The sequence below is a fragment of the Coenobita brevimanus genome, chromosome 92 (genome assembly GCF_032717465.1).
Source record: "Coenobita brevimanus isolate Jiangsu-jjx chromosome 92, ASM3271746v2, whole genome shotgun sequence".
In the NCBI taxonomy this organism is placed as follows: domain Eukaryota; kingdom Metazoa; phylum Arthropoda; class Malacostraca; order Decapoda; family Coenobitidae; genus Coenobita; species Coenobita brevimanus.
The window spans coordinates 22,784,738-22,808,005 of NC_137045.1; the positions used below are offsets into that span (position 1 = coordinate 22,784,738).

The 23,268-nt window shown below is 40.4% G+C and overlaps 1 protein-coding gene across 1 annotated transcript in view; it reads left to right on the plus strand.

The window, feature by feature from the left end:
- The window catches only part of LOC145412139 (protein unc-13 homolog 4B-like), a 789,854-nt gene that overhangs the window by 573,753 nt on the left and 192,833 nt on the right, over positions 1-23,268 (plus strand). Inside the window, exon 14 of the mRNA XM_080282072.1 lies at positions 17,821-17,953. Coding sequence (XP_080138198.1) covers positions 17,821-17,953 — 133 coding nt within the window. The remainder of the gene's footprint in view (positions 1-17,820; positions 17,954-23,268) is intronic.

The window sequence follows — 23,268 nt, forward strand, 5'->3', positions numbered from 1 at the left end:
TAATTGTAGCCAATTTGTACATGCCACCCAGATCAAACACATGGGAAAGAGACGAATATGAGGACCTGGCAGAGAGTACAATTCAGAGTGTAAGATCATTGCTACATAAAGTGGAAGAGAAATCGGAAAGAATTATACTAACTGGGGACTTCAATACAAATATAAATTGGAATACTCTAGATATAAATAGCCAAGAAAGCTGTTGGGACCAAAAGCTCCTGGATCTCGTACAAGAGTTTTTCTTAACGCAACATGTGAGGGAAACCACCAGAAAAAGAGGACTTGATGTACCTTCAGTGTTAGATCTAATATTTACAAGGCAAGAAAATGATATTGATAGTTTAATATATCACCCTCCACTCGGCAAAAGCAATCATGCAGTACTAAATTATAACTTCAGGATAGCATATGACATAGTAAACAGTAATAATAGTTACAAAAAGAGCCTAAACTATAAAAAGGGAAATTATCAAGACCTAAAGAAGTATTTCTTAGAAGTTGATTGGGAAAATGAGCTTAGAGGACAAGATTTAAATGCTGTATATAAAAAATTTTGTGAATTTTATGAAATAGGAGTCCAGAAGTACATCCCACAGCACAAAGAAGCAGATAAGAAAATACAGAAATGGTTCAATACAGAATGTAAAAAATCAAAAGAAAGAAGAGATTTGTTGTGGAATAGATACAGAAGACACAATAGTGAAAGGGCGTATAATAATTACAAACAGGCAAGAAACGACTATACAAGAATAAGGAGGGAAGCCCAAAAACAATTTGAGGAGGGTATAATAAATAACAGTAGTGATCAACCAAAGCTGTTTTACAGCTATATCAGAAGCAAAACTAAAGTAAAAGATATAATACAATCCATTACGGACGAGGGAATCACTTATACACAAGAGAAAGATATTTGTGAAGCACTAAATAAGAATTTCCAATTAGTTTTTACAGAAGAAAAAATTTTTGAGAGGGACTATGTGGAACACGCATGTCCACACATACTACCAGATATACAAATAGCAGAAAAAGTAATACAGGAGGAGTTAAGTAGATTAGACAGAGGAAAAGCAAGTGGTCCTTATGAAATTTCATGTTGGGTATTACGAGAATGAGCAAAGGAGTTAAGTAAACCATTATTTTTAATTTTCAAGAAATCCTTGAGTCAAGGTAAACTACCTGATATTTGGAAAAAAGCAAATATTGTCCCCTTATTCAAGAAAGGAAATAGACAAAATCCACTCAACTACCGACCAGTATCACTGAGCAGTGTTGTGAGCAAGGTATTAGAAAAACTTATAAGAAAAGCATGGGTAAATCATCTAGAAGAACACAGTATGATAACAGAAAGACAGTTTGGTTTCAGAAAAGGAAAATCATGTGTTACTAATCTGTTGAGCTACTATGACAGAGTAACAAACACAATACAGGAAAGGGAAGGATGGGTGGACAGTATCTATTTAGATTTCAAGAAAGCTTTTGACACAGTACCACACCAAAGACTTTTATGGAAACTGTACCATCAAGGAGGAATTCGAGGCAAACTGTTTTGTTGGATGCAAGACTTTCTCATAAAAAGAGAAATGAGGACAGTACTAAGAGGAAACTACTCATCATGGAAAGAAGTGACTAGTGGAGCACCACAGGGTTCAGTGCTGGCACTAATCATGTTTTTAGTGTATATAAATGATATAAACAGTAACACTGGAAATGAAAGCTATCTGAATATGTTTGCAGATGATGCAAAAATACAAAGGAGAATTACTAACACAGACTCTTGTAAAGAGCTACAAGAAGAATTAAATAAACTTCATGAATGGAGTAGTACATGGCAAATGGAATTCAATGTGGACAAGTGTCATGTAATCAAGTTTGGTAAAAGTGGAAAAAGACCTGATTGGGATTATAAGTTAGGAAATGAAACCCTATACACATCAGAAAGAGAGAAAGACCTGGGTGTGATTATCAATAACAGACTATCTCCGGCTGACCACATCAGCGAGAAGGTACGGAACATGTATACACTGCTTGCAAATATGAGAATAGCATTCACATACATAAATGAAGACATGCTAAGAAGGATAATAACATCATTCATTAGACCAACCCTGGAATATGCATCAATAGTCTGGAGTCCTCATCTCAAAAAGCACATAGACAAGATTGAAAAAGTTCAAAGGGCCGCTACAAGATGGATACCAAGCTTAAGGGACCTAAGCTACGAAGAAAGACTAAATAAACTGAATCTACCAACACTATAGGAGAGAAGGAAAAGAGGTGACATGATAATGCAATATAAATGCATATCAGGAAAGGAGAAAATAGACATAAATGATTACTTAACATATGGAGAAGCATCAGCAAGAGGACACTGCAAAAAATTGCATAAGAAGAGAGGTTATAAAGACGTAAGGAAATTCAGTTTCCCAAACAGAGCAATTGATCAATGGAATGCACTACCGAATGAAATAGTGTGTGCCAAAACAATTCACAAATTTAAGGATATGTACGATAAATATGGTTTAAGACATGGGACAGTACAAGCTTGACTCATTCCTGTAAAGATACAATTAGGTAAGAACAATTAGGTAAGAACTATCACTATAAGAAACGTAAGGTATGGATTGTGCGATAATAGAAAACAAGGAATAAGATGGCCGGGCACACTCTCACACACCCTCTTAGGCTGACTGCCAAGAGGACACTGAGCTAAAAATAGGCCGCTTGTCCTTGCGATAAGCTGGTGGGTGTTACCATATTTCCTTGAGACCTGGCCACCCTCACCTTTGACTCAACAAAATTTGTTGCACTTTCAGCCACAGGAAAAGTTTCTGCAATCATTTATAGGGAAGTTCCATCATATTGCATTATCGGTTACTCTTCAGATTGCAAGGACTATGACTCGCATTGCGTCATTGTGCACAAAAGGGTTAAAAGCTGTGAAGAGTATGCATGAAGGCACTAGAACTACAGTACATATGAATAGTGAACTGAGTTCATCTGTCTGAATATTGGATTGAAACAGGGATGTGACATGTTTCTTTTGTTGTTTAGTGTATATATGGATGGAGTTATAAAAGAGGTACAAGGTAGGGCAGTGAATAGTGGTGTTTCTTACAAAAGAGGGTAGAATTTGGACACTTCCTGTATTGTTGTTTCCTAAATATACCGTATTAAGTGTAGATGAAAGGGAGCTCCAAGGCTTGGTAAATGAGTTTGGAAGTGTATGTAAGCAACAAAATCTAAAAGTGAATGTAGGTAAAATTTGGGTCTTTGAGAGAAATGCAGCCATGTGATGCACAATGAGGCTGCATGTTGAGGAAATGGAGACTAAATGCATTCAAGGACTGAGGTTTTGTGATGAGTTTGGATGGAAATTTAGATGATGAAGTGCTTGAAAGGGTACAGCAGGGTAGGAGGGTTGCTGGTTCACTGAAAGCAGTAATCAGAAATAGGGATCCAAGTGAGAATGATAGCTTAAACAAAAAAAATAATAATACAGTACAATCCAGGGTAACCTGGAAGCTGGGGAATTGCCCTCCCGGTTAGTGATTTTTCCCAGATACCTGATGCATTCTTATACATAGGCTGTATCATCACAGTATATGCAGCACTCACCAATCATATCTTAGGCCACACTAACAGATTCCATTTGAAACATGTTATCCTTTTAACCCCTAAAGACCACAATTCACCCACCCTGTGTGACCCCTGAACTGCATTTAGGGATCGATTTTCCAACCTTAACCGGGGTAAATTTTGGTCTTATAGATTTCAAGACCTTGATTTTACACACCAGAAACTGTATATTTCACTCTCATATGTCTAACGGTTACTGCACCATCGACTGTCAAAGAATGTCAAAAATAAAAATTGTTACCCCCTGCATATAGAGAGATAGCAAAGAAAAAAAATTGCACCAAAGTAAATTTTGGTCTTATAAAGTTGATGATCTTGATTTTACACACACACAAAAAGTCTGTTTCACTGTTATATGTCTAATGGTTATCTTACTATTGACTGTCAAAAATAAAAAAAAATAATCACCCCTCACTATGAGCAATAATGAGTCGAAATAAGGGGGAATAGGGAAGTGGAGGGAGGGGGGGGGAACATCAGGAGGGGGGGAAAGGGAAGGAATATGCCTGCTACACAGGGCCAATACAGTCTAGAGGGGGTATGGGGGGTAGTTTGGGTAGGGCAGGATCTGATGGAACAGAGGCAGATGGAGAGATGGTGTGGGGGGGAGGGGGGTCCCTCCTCCCACCTGGGGAGGGGGCTGGATCATGCCTCCCACCACACAATCTCTCAGTTTCCATTTGCTAAATACCATTTACGTCATCAAAGAGGCTGGGCTTCCACTCGTGGGTTTTTGGTAGCCATTCTATGATTGCCTGCAATATGTCCCAGTGCACAAAATATGGCTGCGGCCGATCGCCTACAGTAGGTCTTTCTGGGTTAAACACACCCTATAGACATAACACACATGATTCCAGTGTCTTAACGCAGTACAAAATTTAACATGATAAGTCTGTTTTGTTAAATATTCTTCATTATTTTATACAGACTTTAACATTGTAGTTCTATTTTGTTAAATATTATTCATTATTAGTGGAGGGACTGTAAGAAAATGTTCTGGAAAGAGGTGAAGAGAGTAAGACAGGGTGGAAGTGAGGTTAGCAGGGGAGTGAAAGATAAAAATGGTAGATTACTAGTGGAGAAGGGTGAAAAAGTGAGCAGATGGAGAGAACACTTTAAGGAATTGTTGAACATACTGGATGGAAGTAATGCGAGTATAAGTGGCTGGGGAATGACTGGGAGAAGGAGGGAGGTGAGAAGACAGGAAGAAATCAGTAGGATAGAAGTTGTGGAAGCAATGAAGAAAGTTAAATCAGGGAAAGCCCCAGGAATTGATGGAGTGTGTGGTGAAATGCTGAAGCATGGGGGAGAGATAGTAGTAGAAAGGATGTGGAAGATGTGCAGATAGGCCTGGGAGGAAGGTAGAGTCCCGGAGGATTGGAAGTCAGGTATAATTATTCCCTTGTACAAAGGAAAAGGAGAAAAAGATGTGTGTGGTAATCATAGGGGCATTTGTCTTCTTAGTATAATAGGAAAAGTGTATGGTAGGATACTTATTGACAGAGTTAAGAGAAAGAACAGAGGAATTAGTTGGAAAAGAACAGGGAGGCTTTAGGAAGGGAAGAGGTTGTGTAGATCAGATATTCATTCTTAGATCTTTAGTGGAAAAGTTTCTAGAGAAGGGAAAGAAGTTGTATGCGGCTTTCATGGATTTGGAGAAAGCATATGACAGGGTGGAGAGACAAGGATTATGGAAAGTATTAAGAATATATGGAGTAGATGGGAAGTTGCTGAATGCTGTGAAGAGTATGTATGATGGTGCTAAGGCTGCAGTATATGCGGATGATGAACTAAGTGAATTTTTCTCTTTGAAGGTTGGGTTGAAACAGGGATGTGTCATGTCTCCATGGTTGTTCAATCTGTACATGGATGGGGTAATAAAAGAGGTACAAGGTAGGGTAGTGGATGTTGGAGTGGCCCTTGTGAGAGAGGACAGTATTTGGAAACTCCCTGTACTGTTGTTTGCAGATGATACTGTGTTGTTGAGTGAAGACGAAGGGGAGCTGCAAGGCTTGGTGGATGAGTTTGGGAGTGTGTGTAAGAAACGGAATCTAAAGGTGCATGTAAGGAAGAGTAAAGTGATGGTCTTTGAGAGAGGTGAAGTCAGTGAATGTACAGCGAGGTGGATGGTGAGGAATTGGAAAATGTGAGTAATTTTAAGTACTTGGGTAGTGTGATGAGTAAGGATGGAGGTTTGGAGGGTGAAGTGCTTGAAAGGGTACAACAGGGAAGAAAGGTTGCTGGTTCCTTGAAAGCAGTGATAAGAAACAGGGAAGTGAGCATGGAAAAAGTTGCTACATGACAGTATTGTGATACCAGCTCTAATGTATGGAAGTGAAGGACGTTGTTGGAAGGACACAAGTCAAGAATGAGAGCAGTGGAAATGAGTTATTTAAGAGGACCCTGTGGAGTCCCATGGAGAGACAGGCTGACAAATGAGGATATAAAGGAGCGTTGTGGTGTGGATGTGGATGTGATAGGAAGCGTTGAGGAACACACTGAGGTGGTTTGGCCATGTGGAGAGGATGGAGGGTGAAAGACTGATGAAGAGAGTGTATGTGAGTGAGGTGGAGGGGGGGAGAGGGAGGGGGGTGGCCGAGGATGAGATGGAGGGATGGGGTGGAGAGGTATATGAGAGAGGGGGGTGTGAGTTGGGAGCAGGGCAGTGAAATGGTGGGGGTCAGGGCGACATGGAGGCGATTTGTTTGTGGCCACCCCAAACGGGATTGAGGCATCTGCCAATAGATAGATAGATAGATTTTCTTCATATAAATGTGTAAAAATAAATTAAAGAAATAAATCTTGAGCATTTATTGGTGAGCTGATGATTTAGAAAAAAATTTACAATAGAACTATCGTGACTCCCTTCCTCACACATCTGTTGTACAGTACATATGGCCATGGCCCACGCATTTCTTCCTCATCTGACCATTGTCACTCCACCCCTCACTTGCCGCTCAGTTTTTTTTGCAGACAGTAAAATAAATACGTAGGAATCACAAGCACTGTAATTGTGTCCAGCAAAACAAACCCTCACTTCTGTTAACTAGATTTTATCTTCTCTCCCAGTGCAAATGTGTTCTTAGATGAATTGTACATATGATTAAATTAATCTTAGAATACATTTTGCACCAGCAGGGAAGATAAAATCTGGTTGATAGAAGTGAAGGTTTGTTTTGTTGGACAAAATTACTCTGCTTGCAGTTCCTTCATAATTATTTTCTGCAAAACAGTTGAGTGGCAAATGGGGGGTTGGGTGACAAAGGTCAGTCGAGGAAGAAATGGGTGGGCCATGGCCGTATGTGTAGGTGATGTGTGAGCAAAGGACTCATGATAATACTATTGTACATTTCATTCCAAATCATCACTTCACTAATAAATGCTCAAGATTTATTTATTAGTTTATTTTTCCATGCTTTGATGAATAATATAATGAATAATATTTAACAGAATGGACTTGCCAAGGTAGTGTAAGATACTACAAGCTCATCCATAGTTAGAGTAAGTTAGCTAGACAGAAAACCATACGCATACTACACATTTTTATCCAGTGAATAGTATGGCATTTTTTCAGTGGATTTATTCGTCTTGCTTTTCACAAATAATTCCTTGAGGTTGGGTCCCTGGGACTTGATAATATAAATTGTGAAATTTCCTACATTAGTTTCTGTCATCAGTGCCTCAATAATGTTCACCATTTTCAAGTCTTGTCCAGCTCCTGTTTTAAGCCTTACCACGCTAGCGGCGTAGATCTGCGTCCACTTCCAAAACGCCGGTGATGTAGATCTCCGTCCTGCAACATTGAGAAGTCATGGCAGGCAATCGAAGTAAAATGGAAGGTAATATCATATCACGCTAACTTCAAACATTTTTCTGCTACGCTTACAACACTGACTTTGGAGCACGGGAGGCGAGTGAGTCTTCACAGACCAACTGACGCTCTGTTCTGTTTGTAACCTTGAAGATTTCAGAGGTCGAGTGGCACCAACCTGACTCGACTCACCCTGCCTAAGGTGATTACATTTATTAGAGACAGGGATCTTTCATTGATGAATTAAGCCTATTTACCCACAAAAAATCCAAAACCGGCTCACAAGCTCACAGACACTGTGCTTTCTCAGTAACCTTGAAGATTTCAGAGGTAGAGTGGCACTAACCTGACACAATTCAACCAACTTTCCGACTTTGGTGATTACTTTTATTAGTGCCAGGGATCTTACAGTGATGTAATATGCCCATTTAGCCAGAAAAATAAATCCAAAATTGGTTCACAAGCTCACAGCCCCTCTACTCTCTCAATAACCTTGAAGATTTCAGAGGTAGAGTGGTATCAGCCTGACTCGATTCAACCAACTATCTGGCTTTAGTGATTACTTTTATTAGTGCCAGGGATCTTATATTGATGTATTAAGTCCATTTAGCAAGAAGAAAAAAGAAACCAAAATCGGCCAGCATTTTTTTTTTTTTTTTTTCCCCACAGCGCGGTATGGGTTAAAGGTGAGCACAATGCACCCTAAGATTAGTTTGCATTTTAAGCATCATGGGAGTGTAGAAATCGCCGTCTGTCATGACATAACAACAGCGAGTGCCTGTCAACTCACTGGTGGCTGTGGAGGCGAGGAGGTTGATCAAAGTAAGGAGGAGAAAGAGCAGGGTGAAGGACAGAGGAAGAGGATTAACCAGAAATTGACCTTGACTGGACATGCCATCATTTCATATTGCTCGACTTCACCCAGTCTCACATGACACTTTACTACCCTGTGGAGAGGCAGATATTCAGAGTGGTGCACTCTGGTATATTTTTATTTATATATTTGCTGTAAATTTTCCCTGTTCTCTGATAATCCTGGTTATCTGGATTCTGGATATTTAGGATTGTAGTGTACTGTGATGCCCACTCAAACACACGGATGCAAAGCTTGGACCATGCTGAAAGGACATAAGTCAAGAGAGAGAGCAGTGGAAATAAGTTGTTTGAGAGGAGCATGTGAAGTTAGATGGAGAGACAGACGTACAAATGAGGAAGGAAAGTACTGCTGTGGTATCCATGAAAGCATTAAGAGAAAAGTAAACTCATGCTTTAACGAACCCCAATGTATCGGATTTTGGATTTAGCCAAGGCCTATGGACCCACCATACTTTGGGGGGGCTATACCTAACTAAGGTTGATAGATGGAGTGCATCACATGGCCCATCTGAACTTTGGCAGTACATGGGGTGACTTCCAATATACAAGTTGCTACCCAAAAGTTCCAGTAATTTAAATATTGTAGGAAAATAAGTTACCTTACCTCCTAGTTCTCACTGTCACCTTCGAAGTAGTCCCCTTGGGTGTGTATGCAGTGGTCCCAGTGTTTTTTTGCACGAGTCCATGCATCCCTGGAAGGCTTCAGTCGTGATGGTCTTGAGCATTTCTTGTGATTCTGTCTGGATCTCCTCAATTGAGTCAAATCGATGCCCTTTCAATCGTAATTTCAGCTTGGGAAACAGGAAAAAGTCGCAGGAGGCAAGGTTAGGCAAATAGGGTGGGTGGGGAATGACTAGCTTGTTAGTGGAAGCCAGGAACTGCCAGACAACAACTGATGTGTGGGTGTGGGCATTGTCATGATGCAGGACCCAGTTCTTGTTCTTCCACTGTTCTGGATGTTTGCGGCAAATGTTCTCCTTCAGATGCCACTGCAAAACTTCACAGTAAAACTTTCTGCTGACAGATTGACTGGGTGGGACAAATTCCATGTGAACAATCCCTTGGATATCAAAGAAAATGATCAACATCGACTTGACATTGTTGTGAACTTGACACACTTTTGTTGGCCTCGGTGAATTGGGAGACTTCCATTGCAATGACTGCTGCTTTGTCTCCGGGTCATAACCGTAAACCCATGACTCATCACCAGTTATGACCTTGGAGATGAAGATGGTATCATCGCTGACCTGATTCTTGAACTCCTTGCAAACTGCAACGCAATGTGCCTTCTGCTCGTCACTCAGCAGTCTTGGCACAAATTTTGCAGCGATGCATCTCATGCCCAACATGTCCAACACAGTGTGTTGCACGCTTCCATACAACAGTCCAACAATATCACAAACATGGATAATTCGTCTGTGATCTGCAAGGATAGCCTGACGAACATTTCCAACGTTTTCTGGTGTTGTTGTCGTTGATGGTCGTCCAGAACAGTCATTGTCTTCGACGGACGTTCGTCCTTCCTTGAACCACTTGTACTAGAAAAATGATCTGCTTTGGGACATGGCATTGTCACCAAAAGCTTGCTGATGCAACCAGGGAGTTTCTGCAGCTGTCTTGATCTTGAAGCAGAACTTGATGCAGGTTCTTTGTTCTGTGAGGTCCGCCATTGCAAAACCGCCAAACCACCTACACACCACGTTACAATAGTAAGCGTACCTCAGCAACACGTCAGCTCACAGACACGGCCAGGGCCACACTGATGCGCAAGGGGTGCTGCTGACTCCTCTTAGTGGCAAAAGGCAGAACTGCAAATGGTTGGCTCCCTTTGTTCAAATTACTGGATCTTTTGAGTAGCACCTCATAGTTCCCAAGGTAGATGGAAATGAGTAGAGCTGAATGGAGGCAGCTACCTACCTAAGTTAACACAAAGGAGACAGTTGGTGGCATTAGCCTGGTGCCATCTGCATGCATGTTTACATAAGCATTTTATTGTTTTTCACAAGAGTTGCTGACACTAAGTAAATTTTTTTATTAAAAGTGAGAGTTAGCTGCATAGATGGATATGAGTAGAACCAAAAGCAGGTGACTAGTTACGTAAGTAATGTAACACAAAGAAGACAGCCTGGTGCCATGCATCTGCATGCATGTATATGCAGTGTAAACATTTTATTTTCCATAAGGAACTATAGTACAGTCACTATTTTCGCAATATATACTCTCATGAAATTTCGTTTCGCTAGGGCGAGGGAATGTTTTTTTCCCAGGAGTCTCACGATTTTCCTACAATTTTCGCGAGCCCCTGCATTCTGTAGTCACTTGTTTTGAACCGACCATTGAGGAGATGTTGGAAAAAGACTAATGAGTCAATGACAACGAGTTCAGGAACCTTACCTGCCCCACCAGGTGAGCCAACATCTCGCCAAATCACAGACTTGCTGGCAACCACTGCTCATTTGAAAGAGCAATTTGAGGAATGTGATGGGAGGACAGAGATCAGGGACACTTTCCTCCCAGTGTTGGATTGACTTCTGGCTAATTACAAGGACCTTTTCAACGCCACAGTTCATGCACGTCATCAGACTCTAACGAGATCATTCCTGTCCTCTCGTATTCAACAAGTCCAGGCTTTGGAGAACATACAGGCTGGGGAGGACGAAGGTACTGTGGATGAGGACGCTGACGACATTGGAGAGCTTGATGAGCTCCCACTGGATTTTGAGGGCTTTGATGTTGAAGCATCGGGAAGTGGTGGTGTGGGGGACTCAACAGTGGTGGCGGGGAGCAGTGAGGGGGCAGGTGGTAACTAACCACTGCTATCAGCCACGGAACTCATCTTCACGCCCCATCAAGCAGTTGAGCCTAAGTTTGAGTGTTAGTAAATTCTTTGTTCAGTAATATACTGTATTATATGTCTGATTAACTGTATGTAATTTATAGTAGGGGTATTGCGTCATTAATGGGCAGCTAAGGGGGAATGAGGTGGCTGACCCCGGAACCAATTACCACTTATAACATGTAAAGTATACGCACGTATTTCACGAGTTTAACTTTTGCGCCGCAATTGTGGTACCAGTTAGGCATGAAAATAATGACTGTACACTATAGGCACAACAAATATTTTGTTATTAGAAGAGTGAGGTGCCACTCTAGGTACAAAAAGATCAACAGGTATGCATGGCAAGTGATGAGAAGGGTGGTTGTGAGTTGTGTAAATGGAAGGCAATGATTGATTGTGTGTGGATGAGAGAATGAGAAGATTTGTGCTGGATGTGAGAGCATACAGAGGTTGAGGATGTGGATTCTCAGACCACCACTTGGTGGTGGTGAGAGTCATCATCATCATCATCATCATCCAGACTACCTTTCCCACCCTAGGGCAGGGTGAGGAGTAGCAACATCCAGACAGCCCAGATGTTCCCACACCAATGGGCCACGCTTCCATTCACTCATCATTCAAGCCCCTGGAATCCTGGCTTACTCTGATATGCCAAAAACATTCACCACATTCTGTAGCTTCACATAAACATATCCGATAGAGTCAGTCCGGATGCCGTCATGTTAAAAAGGGGTGTCAGATCCCTGATCATGTGCTTCTCCCCACAGTATTCATCCAGCCAGCTCGATCTCTTGCCAGTCTCCAAGCCTCCCCGACTTCCATACCTCTCTTCCTCACACTCATACACCATATCCCTCCACCTTCTTCTTGGCATACCTCGCCTCCTCCCTTCTTCAAATTCGCGCAGATATGCCTTTTTCACCACTCTCTTGTTATCCATTCTCTCCACTTGACCATACCATCTCAGTACACTCTCTTCGATTCTGGTGTCCACAAACTTCACATCTTTCACGAATCACATTATTTTGTATCCTATCCACTCTCTGTGCTCTACATACATTCCTTAGCAGTCCCATCTCCACTGCGTCACTCCTGACTTTTCATTTTAATGTTACACTATAGCCTCACATCCATATGTTAAAGTTGGCACTAACACTCCCTCATGTAAGTCTTGTGCAGCTGCAACACTCCAGCCTCTGTTTCTTATCAAGGCCTTCACTGCACCAGTGACTTTTCTTCCTTGTGTCACTCTACTTTCCACTTCATTTGCACATTTTCCTCTCTTTTCTTTCACTGTACCCAGGTATTTGAACTCTCACACCAATTCCAGTATTTCTCATTTCACTATAACATCACACTGGGAGTCACCTTCTCTCTCAGTAGCCCTCACCTTACTCTTTTCTACATTTACTGTCAAGGCACAACACACAGACATCAACTAAACTCTGCACTAGTCTACCAAGTTCTTGTCCAGTATTTGCAAGTAGTACTGCATCATCAGCATACAACAAATTTGAGATATTTCGTCCATCACTATTCATTACCAGCGCCATCCCCCTCTCCATTACTTGTGTTATTACGTATCACCCCATCCATGTATATATTGAACAGCCATGGGGACATCACACAAACCTTGTCGCACACCCACACCGATCGTAGATGCCCATTAACCGTTACATATGCTTCACTTCTATCATAAAAACTCTTGATGGCACCTAGCAGCTTTCCATCTACACCATACATGCGCAAAACCTTCCACAATCCTTCTCTGTCTGCATTGTCATATATGCATTCCAGATTCATGAATGCCATAAACACCTTATAGTCCTTCTCACAAACCTTCTCCATTATCTGTCTCACTGCAAATATTTGATCCACACATCCTCTGCAACTCCTAAAGTCACCCTGTTCATCACTCACTAGGAGTTCTGATATGAAGGAGACAAGGGCAGGAGGAAGCAGACCATACAAAGAGGGTAGAAAGGTTGCAAGAGGATGAAAAAAAGGGCAGAATGTAAAAGAGATTGGAGGATCAGTTGGATAAATATGATTTGGAGCAGGTGGGAGAGGTAGAAATTGTGTGCAAGATATTTGCGGAAGAAATCTTTACAGCATAGCTGGTGGTGTGTGGGGTGAAGAGTAGACAAAAGAAGGTGCAAGGAACAGCATGGTGGAATGAAGAGGTGAGATGACCTGCGGCACAAAAGAAGAAAACATATAGTGAGTGGTTGGGAAGCAGAGACATGGAGGAAGTTGAGAGTTGGAATGGAGAGTTATATATTGAGAGGAAGAGAGAGGTGTAAAGATTAGTAAGTAAGAGCAAAAAGAGAGTGATTGAGGACTTTGGAAGGAATTTGAGTGGACTGTAAGATAATGTTCTGGAAGGAGGTAGAGTTGGAGAGGGGGATAAAGAAGATGATAGGGGAGTGAAAGATAAAATGGTAGATGGCTAGTGGAGAATGGAGAAGTGAGCAGGTGGAGAGAACACGTTAAGGAACTGTTAAACATAGAGAATGAAAGTAATGCGAGTGTAACTGACTGGGGAATAGCTAGGAGAAGGAGGGGGATGAGAAGGGAGGAAGAGATCAGTAAGATGGAAGTAGTGGAAGCAGTGAAGAAAGTCAAAATGCGGAAAGTTTCAGGAGTTGATGGAGTGTGTTGTGAAATGATGAAACACAGGGAAGAGATAGTAGTAGAATGATTATGGAAGATGTTTAGATTGGCCTGGCAAGAAAGTAGAGTCCCAGAGGATTGGAAGTCAGGTATAATTATTCCTTTGTACAAAGAAAAAAGGGAAAAGGAAGTGTATGGTAATCATAGGGGCATTTGTCTTCTTGGTGTAATGGGAAAAGTATATGGTAGGATACTTACTGACAGAGTTAGGGAAGTAACAGGAATTAGTTGGAGAAAAGCAGAGAGGTTTCAGGAAGGGGAAGAGGTTCTGTAGGTCTGATATTCATCCTGATGTGTTTAGTGGAAAAGTTTCTAGAGAAGGGAAAGAAGTAGTATGCAGCCCTCAAGGATTTGGAGAAGGCATATGACAGAGTGCATAGACAAGGAATGTGGAAAATATTTAAAATATGTGGAGTAAATGGGAATCTGTTGAAGACCATGAAGAGTATGTATGAGGGCACAAGGGCTGCAGCGCATGTTGATGGTGGATTGGATGAATTTTGCGCTCTAGATACCGAATTGAAACAGGGATGTGTCCTGTCTCCATGGCTGTTCAATTTGTATGTGGATGGACTTATGCAAGAGGTACCAGCTAGGGCAGTGGATGTTGGAGTAGCCCTAATGAGAGAGGGCAGCATTTGGAAACTTCCTGTTCTCTTGTTTGCGGATGATACTGTATTGCTAAGTGAAGTAAAAGGGGAGCTGCAAGGGTCAGTGAATGAGTTTGGGAGAGTATTGAAGAAACATAATCTAATAGTGAATATAGGGAAGGGTAAAGTTGTGTTCTTCGAGAGAGATTAAGTCACTAAATATACAGTGAGGCTGGATGGTGAGGGCATGGAAAATCTGAGTGCATTTAAGTACTTGGGTAGTGTGATGAGTAAAGATGGAAGTTTGTAGTTTGAAGTTCTTGAAAGGGTACAACAGGAAGAATCGTTGCTGGTTCATTGAAAGCAGTGATAAGAAATAGGGACATGAGCATGGAAGTAAAAAAGTAACAGGATTAAAGTAGACCTATTCTGATACCCACTCTAACGGATGGAGGCAAAGCTTAGACCTTGTTGGAAGGACACAAGTCAAGAGTGAGAGCAGTGGAAATGAGTTATTTGAGAGGAGCATGTGGAGTTGCATGGAGAGACAGACTGACAAATGAGAAAGTGAAGGAGCATTGTGGTGTGAATGTGGATGTGATAGAAATACATTAGATGGTTTGGTCATATGAAGAGTGAGAGACTAAGAAGGAATGTAGGTGAGCAAGGTGGAGAGGGGGGGGGGACCAAGGATGAGATGACGGGGATGGAGTGGAGAAGTATATGAGAGAAGGAGGTGTAAGCTGGGGGGAGGGCATTGATTGGCAGGGGTCAGGACTACATGGGGACGATTAGTTTGTGACCACCCCTTACGGGATTAGGGAGTCTGGCAGTAGATAGAGATGCGTATTTGAATATAAGTAGGATCAAAAGCAGGCAATAAGCTACTTAACTTATGGAACACAAAAGAATTCAGCCTGGCACCATTAGCCTAGCACCACCACCTATGTGAATGTTGTTTATTTTATTATTTTCCATAGAAAAACCTACAAGCACTAAGAATATATATATATATATTTTTTAAATTTAAAGCCATGGCTTAGTGGGTTAGGGCACTCTGACCGGATGGTCTGAGGTTCGAGTCCACCCAAGGGTCATTGGTAGACATCAGGAAGGGCATCCATCATAAAGTGCAACACGCTCCAATACCAAAGTCCTCTACCCAGGGACAATGCCTTAGCCCTTATTGAAAAAAGGGGACATGGTGTTAAAAAAAAAAAAAAAAAAAAAAAAAATGCTTAGATTTAGGTAAGCAGAACCAAAAGTAGGCAGCGAGCTATGTAAGTTACAGTACGTAACCCAAATGAGACAACCTGGCACTGTGCATCTACATGCATGTTTGCATAAACATTTTATTATTTTCCACAGAAGTAGCTTCAAGAACTGAAGATATTTTGTTATTTATTAAAAGTGAGAGTGAGATGCATAGATGAAAATCAGTTGAACTGAAAACAGGCAAATAGCTACAGTTTGTTAAGAATGAGAGCAAGATGTGTAAATGGATATGAGTAGAACCAAAAGCTCCAAATAGGCAAAAATCTGGGCCAAGGTAGTGTAAATGGGTATAGTTTTCATATATGGTACTAGTGCAAGGATCTCTCGGTAATTTTGCATAATTGGTACAGTACTGAGCTCAGTGCATGATAGCAAAATAGCACAGTAAGAAAGCATAGAGCCTGTGGGATTTATCCTAATTGGTACAGTACTAGGTACCCCACTCATGCATCCAAATTTTTCTTTTTACAACAGTTTATACCCACGAATTACTTACGTAATGTTATGGTAAGTATCAGATACACCCATTGGCATGGTTATGTTAATAGAAAGTTATAAAAAGGGCATAATAAGGAAGAAAGACTTACCATAGAAAGACCTGAGATGGGCCTGAGGTAAGGGGTTCTGAGGCTAAGGGGTGGAGAGAGAGTGGCCCACTGCCTGGGATTAACTCCATGAGTAGGACCTCATCTTTGAACCCCCAAAAGCCATCAGCAACGACAGATGCTGCATCATCATTGTCGGCAAAAAGCAGCTCAGGTACCCAATACTGACGTTTATTTGCTGAAAAATGTACAGTAACGATGGTAGTGCAAATTTCCATCTTGCAATGATGATGAAAACCACTGTAATCAAGTGTGTGGCAACCTTAAGGATCACTGTATTGTATATGATATTATTGTCATTTGTTGTCCATCATGTGCCTGAAAACCAACCTAAGGGAAGGAATGATTCTGGGATTTACCGTACTGAACTTTTGGGTTCAGCGAATCAGGCTGTCCCCCAATTAGTTTGATATAGAGGGGGTTTACAGTACTCTGAGATAGTTTGGCTATGTTTATGGGATGGAGAATGAGAGACTGACTAGAAGAGTGCATGTCAGTGAAGTGGTGGGCTAGAAATAGAGGGAGAGACCAGGGGATGAGATGGAGGAATGGAGTAGAGAGATAGATATATGAGAGAAGGGTGTGTGAGTTGGAGGGAGGGAAGCCAGATGACAAAGGACTGGGCAACATGAAGGCAACTTGTTTTTGACCATTTGACCAGCCTTACGAGATTAAGATGTCAGGGTATAGATAGATAGATAGAATTTTTGTGTTTAATTTTCATGTTCAGGTTTGTATTCACATGAAAACTGATGAGTAATGAGGAGTATGTATTAGAGCAAACCAAAAACAGTGAAAGTGATTTAACCTCACACATTAAGGAGAATGCAAGATTCAAATACAGGTAACTGTAACCAAAATTCATTGTAAAGATATGTGTATCAGCACACCAACAAAAGGATATACACTGGAAAGTCAGCTTTTGTCATGAAAATTTGTTTTTAACCATACAAAAGGTACATGTTCCTATTCATGGGGGGGGGGGAGGCTACTGCCTCCCCCCTCCCCAGACTCCAAGCATCTACACTTATTCTTATCAAAAAAGGCTAGACAGTTTCATGCCAGAACAGGGGCCAAGGGTAAACATAAATTAAAAAGCAGTGGTCCATGCATGACACACCACTAAAGGTTTTGGAGAAACTTGAGCTCCTGTCAGGCGCACAGCCTGAGTGAGGCATGGCAGCCCAACATCTGGCAGTCTATTCATGGAGTGGGTGAAACATTTGCAAGTCTGGAAGAAGGCTATCATGCCTCTTGAGGCCTTCTAATTGGACACAAGACAACCAGTACATACATCCTTCATCCCTCTGCATCTAGGATGACTCTTCTTGTTTTCCAGTACTAGTGCCTGTTTAGTGCCATAAGAGACTCAAAGTCATTTCATTGGTTGCCTTCAGAAGGAGAGAGCATAGAATGGAAAAAGAAAAGCATTCCTAAGCAGCAACCCATAGCTATGGTACCACTTTGTACTGTAATTTTTTCCTGTTTATGTTACACCAATTTATTTTTCCCCAGGATTGGAGAGAACCTGCCTGTAGAGGTGCAGTTGGAATCAGCCATAAGAGGCTACCACCAGTGGTTCCTGGGTGGTGTTACCAGATGGCAGAACCGACTTTTAACACGCACTAAAGACCTGCTGGCCAAGGAGGTCAACAAGGATAACTTTGAACCTGATTCATCTGGCATTAGTTCCTCAGCCTCTGGCATCAAATCAAATTTTGCCATAGAAAGTATCAAGCTCATAATTGTTTTTTAGTTCAGTATTGACTGTGTTTAAATTTACCATTATTGGCTAGTTAAGTAACTCAAATATCAAAAGTCCAAAGGATTATGCTCTTTTTATTTTTTCTTCTTTTCTACCCCAAATAATTCAGTAATCACCATGAGAGACCTCTATGACTGAAGGGATTGAATATGCACTTGAAGCTGCTCCAAGTGATTTCACTTATTGGTTACTGGCAAAAATTTCAAGGTGTCTCTTCATCAGTCAGTCATAGATTTAAATAGTTCATAGTGTTTTCTTTAACTTAGGAGAGATATAGGGCATATAAAGGTTAGGTCCTAGTTCACAATACTGGTATATGCTAGGGGTAGAGATATGCATTGAAGCCACTGTATGTGGTTTCAGTCACTGGTGACTTTGGCAAATTTTTTCACATGTCCCTTCATCAATCAGTCATAGGTTTAAATGATTCATCGTATTCTTGTTAACTCAAGGGAGATATTGGGCTTATAGTGATTAGGTTATATTGTACAGTATTGTTATGTGTTACCTTTAACCCAAAAGCTATGACTTAACATTACCAGATGCCCAGTGAGCAACTGCGACATACATCACTTGAATCTGGCTTTTAAAAACAATATGATTTTCCATGTTTTGCTTTGGTGCAAGTGGGTGACTAATGAACTGAAATAGATTATGTGGTGGCATCTGGAACTGTTTTCAGTACCATTCCTAATTATCACTCCTTCCATATTCGTGTTGTATTTTTTTTATGCAGTTCTTGAAACATGAATCTTGAAACACTCACCTTCTCTAAGCTATTGTAGTTATTGAGCTAAAAATCTGCGTACCCGAATTTTGAAATGTGTACTCTCATCTCTTCATGATAAAAACTCTGTGATGGAAGTAAAAGTTTTGTATTTTTTCAGTGTGACACTAAAACCCTAGAACTTAACTACATGAAGACTAAACTATGAGATTTATTGACTATATTCGACATGCCTGTACCTCCACATGCTCTCTTTCATAATAAGGAATAAAAGTCGCCTTTGACACACACACACACACACACACACACACACACACACACACACACACACACACACACACACAGTTTAATATATCACCCTCCACTCGGCAAAAGCGATCATGCAGTACTAAATTATAACTTCAGGATAGCATATGACATAGTAAACAGCAATGACAGTTACAAAAAGAGCCTAAACTATAAAAAGGGAAATTATCAAGACCTAAAGAAGTATTTCTTAGAAGTTGATTGGGAAAATGAGCTTAGAGGACAAGATTTAAATGCTGTATATAAAAAGTTCTGTGAATTTTATGAAATAGGAGTCCAGAAGTACATCCCACAGCACAAAGAAGCAGATAAGAAAATACAGAAATGGTTCAATACAGAATGTAAAAAATCAAAAGAAAGAAGAGATTTGTTGTGGAATAGATACAGAGGACATAATAGTGAAAGGGCGTATAATAATTACAAACAGACAAGAAACGATTATACAAGAATAAGGAGGGAAGCCCAATTTGAGGAGGATATAATAAATAAAAGTAGTGATCAACCAAAGCTGTTTTACAGCTATATCAGAAGCAAAACCAAAGTAAAAGATATAATACAAACAATTACGGACAAGGGAATCACTTATACACAAGAGAAAGATATTTGTGAAGCACTAAATAAGAATTTCCAATTAGTTTTTACAGAAGAAAAAAATTTTGAGAGGGACTATGTGGAACATGCATGTCCACACATACTACCAGATATACAAATAGCAGAAAAAGTAATACAGGAGGAGTTAAGTAGATTAGACAGAGGAAAAGCAAGTGGTCCTGATGAAATTTCATGTTGGGTACTACGAGAATGTGCAAAGGAGTTAAGTAAACCATTATTTTTAATTTTCAAGAAATCCTTGAGTCAAGGTAAACTACCTGATATTTGGAAAAAAGCAAATATTGTCCCCTTATTCAAGAAAGGAAATAGACAAAATCCACTCAACTACCGACCAGTATCACTGACCAGTGTTGTAAGCAAGGTATTAGAAAAGCTTATAAGAAAAGCTTGGGTAAATCATTTAGAAGAACACAGTATGATAACAGAAAGACAGTTTGGTTTCAGAAAAGGAAAATCATGTGTTACAAATCTGTTGAGCTACTATGACAGAGTAACAAACACAATACAGGAAAGGGAAGGATGGGTGGACAGTATCTATTTAGATTTCAAGAAAGCTTTTGACACAGTACCACACCAAAGACTTTTATGGAAACTGTACCATCAAGGAGGAATTCGAGGCAAACTGTTTTGTTGGATGCAAGACTTTCTCATAAAAAGAGAAATGAGAACAGTACTAAGAGGAAACTACTCATCATGGAAAGAAGTGACTAGTGGAGTACCACAGGGTTCAGTGCTGGCACCAATCATGTTTTTAGTGTATATAAATGATATAAACAGTAACACTGGAAATGAGAGCTATCTGAATATGTTTGCAGATGATACAAAAATACAAAGGAGAATTACTAACACAGACTCTTGTAAAGAGCTACAAGAAGAACTAAATAAACTTCATGAATGGAGTAGTACATGGCAAATGGAATTCAATGTGGAGAAGTGTCATGTAATCAAGTTTGGTAAAAGTGGAAAAAGACCTGATTGGGATTATAAGTTAGGAAATAAAACCCTATACACATCAGAAAGAGAGAAAGACCTGGGTGTGATCATCAATAACAGACTATCTCCGGCTGACCACATCAGCGAGAAGGTACGGAACATGTATACACTGCTTGCAAATATGAGAATAGCATTCACATACATAAATGAAGACATGCTAAGAAGGATAATAACATCATTCATTAGACCAACCCTGGAATATGCATCAATAGTCTGGAGTCCTCATCTCAAAAAGCACGTAGACAAGATTGAAAAAGTTCAAAGGGCCGCTACAAGATGGATACCAAGCTTAAGGGGACCTAAGTTACGAAGAAAGACTAAATAAACTGAATCTACCAACACTACAGGAGAGAAGGAAAAGAGGTGACATGATAATGCTATATAAGTGCATATCAGGGAAGGAGAAAATAGACATAAATGATTACTTAACATATGGGGAAGCATCAGCAAGAGGACACTGCAAAAAACTGCATAAGAAGAGAGGTGATAAAGACATAAGGAAATTCAGTTTCCCAAACAGAGCAATTGATCAATGGAATGCACTACCGAATGAAATAGTGTGTGCCGAAACAATTCACAAATTTAAGGATATGTACGATAAATATGGTTTAAGACATGGGACAGTACGAGCTTGACTCATTCCTGTAAGGATACAAAAAGGTAAGAATAATTAGGTAATTAGGTAAGAACACACAGATCGCTGACAGAGACGGAGCTCTTAGTGGATCGTGGGGAATTAATCACCGAATCAGCGGCAAAAAGGAACCCAGCCTATTGTGATTATGTAAATGAATTCATGGATGGTGGTCCTGTATGATAGTGGTGAGAAAAGCACAGATTTTGGTCCAAGAAGGGTACAAAATACAGTGAAAGTGTAAGTTTTCATAGGTTGCATCATGGCGGAAAGAGGCAGCTCTTTCTTTACACCTGATAGCGACGAGTTTGAAGGTTTTACCGATGTGGATAAGGGTGAAGGAAGTGTAAAACTGGATCAAACAAGAGTTGGAAGAGTGGAGAAAATGGCAGAGAAGAATATCCAGGAATTTAAGAAGGTATGGTCAATAATTAGAGAGTTACAGGATCGGACCTTTAAACAGGATAAAGAGATTAAGATACTTCAGAACAAGTTGGATAACATCTGTACATGCAGTGCTGAACAAGGCAGGCAAGTTATGGAATTAAAACTGAGTAATGAATCTTGCCTCAAATAAAATAAAACAGCTCAAGAGGGAAAACAGGAGGTTGGAAGAGGAATGGGACAGGATGAAAACTAAACTAGAAGAGCATGAATCAAAGTTAAGGATGCATGATGAACATATTAAGGAAATCAAGGAGCAGCACAAGGGGTGGAAGAAAATCCATGTGGAAGGAAATATAAATTTGAAGGAGATCATAGGACAACAAAGCAGGGAAAAGGTAGAAAAGGAAGTGGTTTGGGTACTAAGAAGTAGAGAATCTTTAGTCAGGGATGTAGCAGACAAGAAAAAATATGTGATAATTTCAGGACTAAAAGAGAAACAAATGACAATAAGATCAGAAAGGGAAAGAGAAGAACCGAATAAGTCAAAAGAGATAGTATCAGTAATTATGGAGGGTAACAATGAAGCTCCAGAAGAGATTGAAGAAGTGTTTAGGCTAGGAAAGTGCGAGGAAGGAGGAGCAAGGCCACTTAAAGTAAAGTTTAAGTCTCAGGCAGTGGTAAATGAAAACATCAGCAGAACTTGGAAATTATCAGAAAAGGAAGAGCTCAAGAATGTTTTGATAAGGAGAGATGCAAATGAGGAAGAGAGAGCTAAAATAAAGGAGCTATTAAAGGAAGCAAAGGCAAAAAATGAACAGAGAACGGAGGAAGAGAAGACAGTGTTCTATTGGAGAGTTATGGATCAGAAATTGAGGAAGTGGTACTGACAGAGAGAGGGAGAGAAGAGGGAATAAAACCCAGAGGAAAAAGTTGGATAGTGGCATATACTAATGTTGATGGTTTAATATCAGCAAGATTAGAAATCAACGATTACTTGAGGGAACATGAACCGGATATTATGTGCTTTATAGAGACCAAGTTAAGAGAGGATATTGAAATCCATATGGGAGATGGCAAATACAAACTGTGGAGAAGAGATAGAAAAGAAAAAATGGGAGGAGGAGTGATGATAGCTGTGAAAACATCAGTGTGGAAAATGTGGAACTGGGAGAGGGTAAGGTCGAAGCGATAAATATGAAACTAGAAACCGGAGAGAAGGGCAAGAGAGACATCGCAGTGGTATACATTCCCCCTAAGACAAGGGCATGGAAGGACAATGAATATCAGGAGATGTTATCAGACATGGGTAGCTATCTCAAGAAAGTGACTGAGAAAAGCAGTAACATAATCATGATGGGGGACTTTAACTGTAAAGAGGTGAACTGGGAGGAATGGGATTCAGGAAGCAATGAAGAATCCTGAGACACTATATTGTTAAATATTGCAGTGAATAATGTTATGACCCAGTGGGTCAAAGAAGCGACTAGATTCAGAGGAGATGACACACCAGCAGGATTAGATTTACTACTAACTAAAAAA